Source organism: Cynoglossus semilaevis, chromosome 8, assembly GCF_000523025.1.
Source record: "Cynoglossus semilaevis isolate Cse_v1.0 chromosome 8, Cse_v1.0, whole genome shotgun sequence".
Classification (NCBI taxonomy): domain Eukaryota; kingdom Metazoa; phylum Chordata; class Actinopteri; order Pleuronectiformes; family Cynoglossidae; genus Cynoglossus; species Cynoglossus semilaevis.
The window spans coordinates 5369548-5372318 of NC_024314.1; the positions used below are offsets into that span (position 1 = coordinate 5369548).

The 2771-nt window shown below is 49.1% G+C and overlaps 1 protein-coding gene across 1 annotated transcript in view; it reads right to left on the reverse strand.

Moving 5' to 3' along the window:
* The window catches only part of LOC103381758 (SH3 and multiple ankyrin repeat domains protein 1-like), a 46350-nt gene that overhangs the window by 5051 nt on the left and 38528 nt on the right, over nt 1–2771 (reverse strand). The window contains 4 exon segments of the mRNA XM_025057725.1: nt 1–1645; nt 1721–1847; nt 2355–2476; nt 2638–2694. The exon segment at nt 1–1645 is cut by the window's left edge and continues 4 nt beyond it. Of these exon segments, the coding sequence (XP_024913493.1) occupies nt 1–1645; nt 1721–1847; nt 2355–2476; nt 2638–2694 (1951 nt within the window).

Below are 2771 nucleotides of genomic sequence, written 5' to 3' on the forward strand. Positions count from 1 at the left end.
TGATTGGTTCTGTCCTCTGAGAAGCGTACTCTGAGACCTTCTCTGGGCCCTCCTTCTTTCTCCCTGTCAGACCTTTCGCCTCCACCACCTCCTCCTAAACGTAATATCCTGGGGGACTGTGGACGACTCATGGATGCAGGTGAAGTGGTGGTGGAGCTCAGGTGGAGAGAAACAGGGGAAGTATAGGTGGACTGTGTCGGAGTGGCAAACAATGAAGGAGCTGGGGTCTGGACAGGAGTGTGGAAAGCCCCTACTGTAGAATGCTGCCGACCGAAGTGTCTGTCCTCTCTACGTGTCCTGCGGTCATCTTTTAAAGCTCTTTCTCTGGCAGCCAGGGCTAATCCCAGAGGGGATGAAGGGTCCAGAACCTTCCCTGTAAGAGGATGAATGAAGGTAGTAGCAGGCTGAGAGCCATGCAGCGAAGGAGCAGACTTGGGTTGTCCATCCTGACCAAGAACAGGAGAGGAGTACTCAGGAAGTCCAAATGCTGGAGGCATGCTGCTGGAGTAGTGGACGTAACTGTCCCCAGAAAACATGCCCTCATCTATAGACTTTGAAGGTCGGAGTCGAGGCAAGGGTACTTCCACATGTGAAGTCTGCAATGGCTGAATTCTTGTACTTAATACTCCGCCTCCTCCTTCTCCTCCTCCTCCTCCGGCTTCTCCTTGAATGTCTTCTTCGGATGATAGAAAGAAAGAGGCACTTTTCCTCCTCATGTCTCTAAAACGTTCTCTTTCTCTGCGAGCTCCTCCTGCACTGCCTGCTCCACCTCTTTCTCCAAAGCCTGAGCCAAAAGTTGACGTGTATTCCACGTGTTCTAGGTTGTGCTGTGATGAAACTGAAGGAGCAACTGTTGAGACAGGAAATGACGATGATGTCGGAGGCTGAGATGCTGAGGAGGTCAGTGTCGATGGTAGACTAGTGTTAGGGCTGTCTGGGGTCACATCTGCTGAGACGTGCTCTTCTACATCTTGGGAGGTCTCAGCATCCACACTGCTCCCCTGGCTGCTCCGACCACTGCTGCTGGTAGAGGGCGCTTTGACGATAATGGTGGGGATCGGGATGGAGCTCTTCTCTTTTCCTGCTCCTCCTTTTCCACGGTGCTGCCGCAGTCCATCTTCTACCTTTGACTGCTTCATCAACGCTCCCCGACCTCCTCTCCTGGAAGCTCCTCTGCCGGTCCCTCCAGCCTGCTCCCTATTTGTCACGGGCATTTGGTGTTGTGGAACCTGCTGGGCCTTAGGTTTAGCACTTGTTGGTGGTGTAGCACTGCTGTAGCCTCTCCTTAAACCCCCCATCTTACCACCACCTCTCCTGGATGCATCTTGCTCACGTACACAAACACCATCTGATTGTCTCCTGAGAGTGGAGACCATCGCCTGCTGGTTCATCACACCAGGGCCCCCCCTCTCCCAGCCAGCTTGTGAAGGATGTCCTGGCTGAGAATGGAGCTGGTAGTGTGCTTGAGAGACAGGTGGAATGGGCATAGCAGGTCCTCTCCCAGGGTGAGGCCCAGCAGATAAAGGTGGATCCGGAGCAGATGTATTCGGAGGTGGAGGGATTTCCTCTGGTCCTGGCACAGACAGACTACGGGACAGCTTCATAGCAGGCGGGTGGAGAAGCTGCCTCTCCTCCTCTGTTATGCCTGAACACACACAAAGGTCTGCTTCACACAAACCATACTTAGCTGAAATATATAGACAAAAAAAACTGCTGTTACCAATAGATTTTTGACGCATCATGACGGCATGCTGTGGTCCGTGTGCTGCCTGATAATGAGCCTGGTTGTAGCCAAAACCTGCTCCTTGTTGCGTTGAACTCAGTGATGACGGCTGCTCGTAGGGTTGCTACGGGGGTTAAATTGTAAAAAGACAGTTTGTTTATCACTAGAATACTCTCATTAATTAAAGCACACGAGAAACACTTGAAACAGGATAAAACTTTCCAAGGTTTCCAGTTATTCAACTGTTTACTGACTTTTAATCAGTTGAAGTGTTTGTGTGACAATACCAGTCATCTCTAAAGCATGTCTGAATGGACACAGCCTGACTCACAGTTTAACACATTGATGTGGGTGGTTCATTATCAGTCGTCGTCTCTAAAGAACAGTGGGGTCAGGACAACAAGACAAAGGCTAAAAACACGTTGATTTATAGATAGCAGTCTTTTTTTAAAACTAGCATCAGTCACCTGCTGGACCGAACATGTGAACATGAATAAATAAATGTGATGCTGCTGAGCTCCATTGATGTTCATTGTTGAAATTTTTGTAGATAATGTTGAAAGAACTCCATCAGGATATTATGGGAAAGACCCCCACCGTGGAGCGTTTGTTCAACAATTCCCAACAGTACCTCATTGGAGACATTAGGAACAATGTTCTTGCTCCGGTCTCTCTTGCCCCCGTGACCTCTCTGGCCCTGGTTGTCTGAGGTAATGGTGTGTTGGGCGGCAGCCAAGATTTCATCCAATTTATCTGGAAAACAAAGAGTGACCGAAACGGAAGTGCGGGGTGGAGGTGGTGGTGTGAAGGAGCAATAAAAGGAGAAACACAAAAGGAGGAGGATTTCAACGAGAGGCCTAAAGGTATGACAACACTGTTACAGTATAAGAGAAAGACAGAGAGTCATTCTTTACTCAGTGCCATCTGATAGACCGTCCTCTTCTTATCAGGACCCTGAGAGGAATCGTAGTCTGAAAAAAAAAAACAAAAAAAAAAAAAACCCACCAAACAGCCTGAATTTTAATAAAAGCTCAGGGGCTGATGGGGG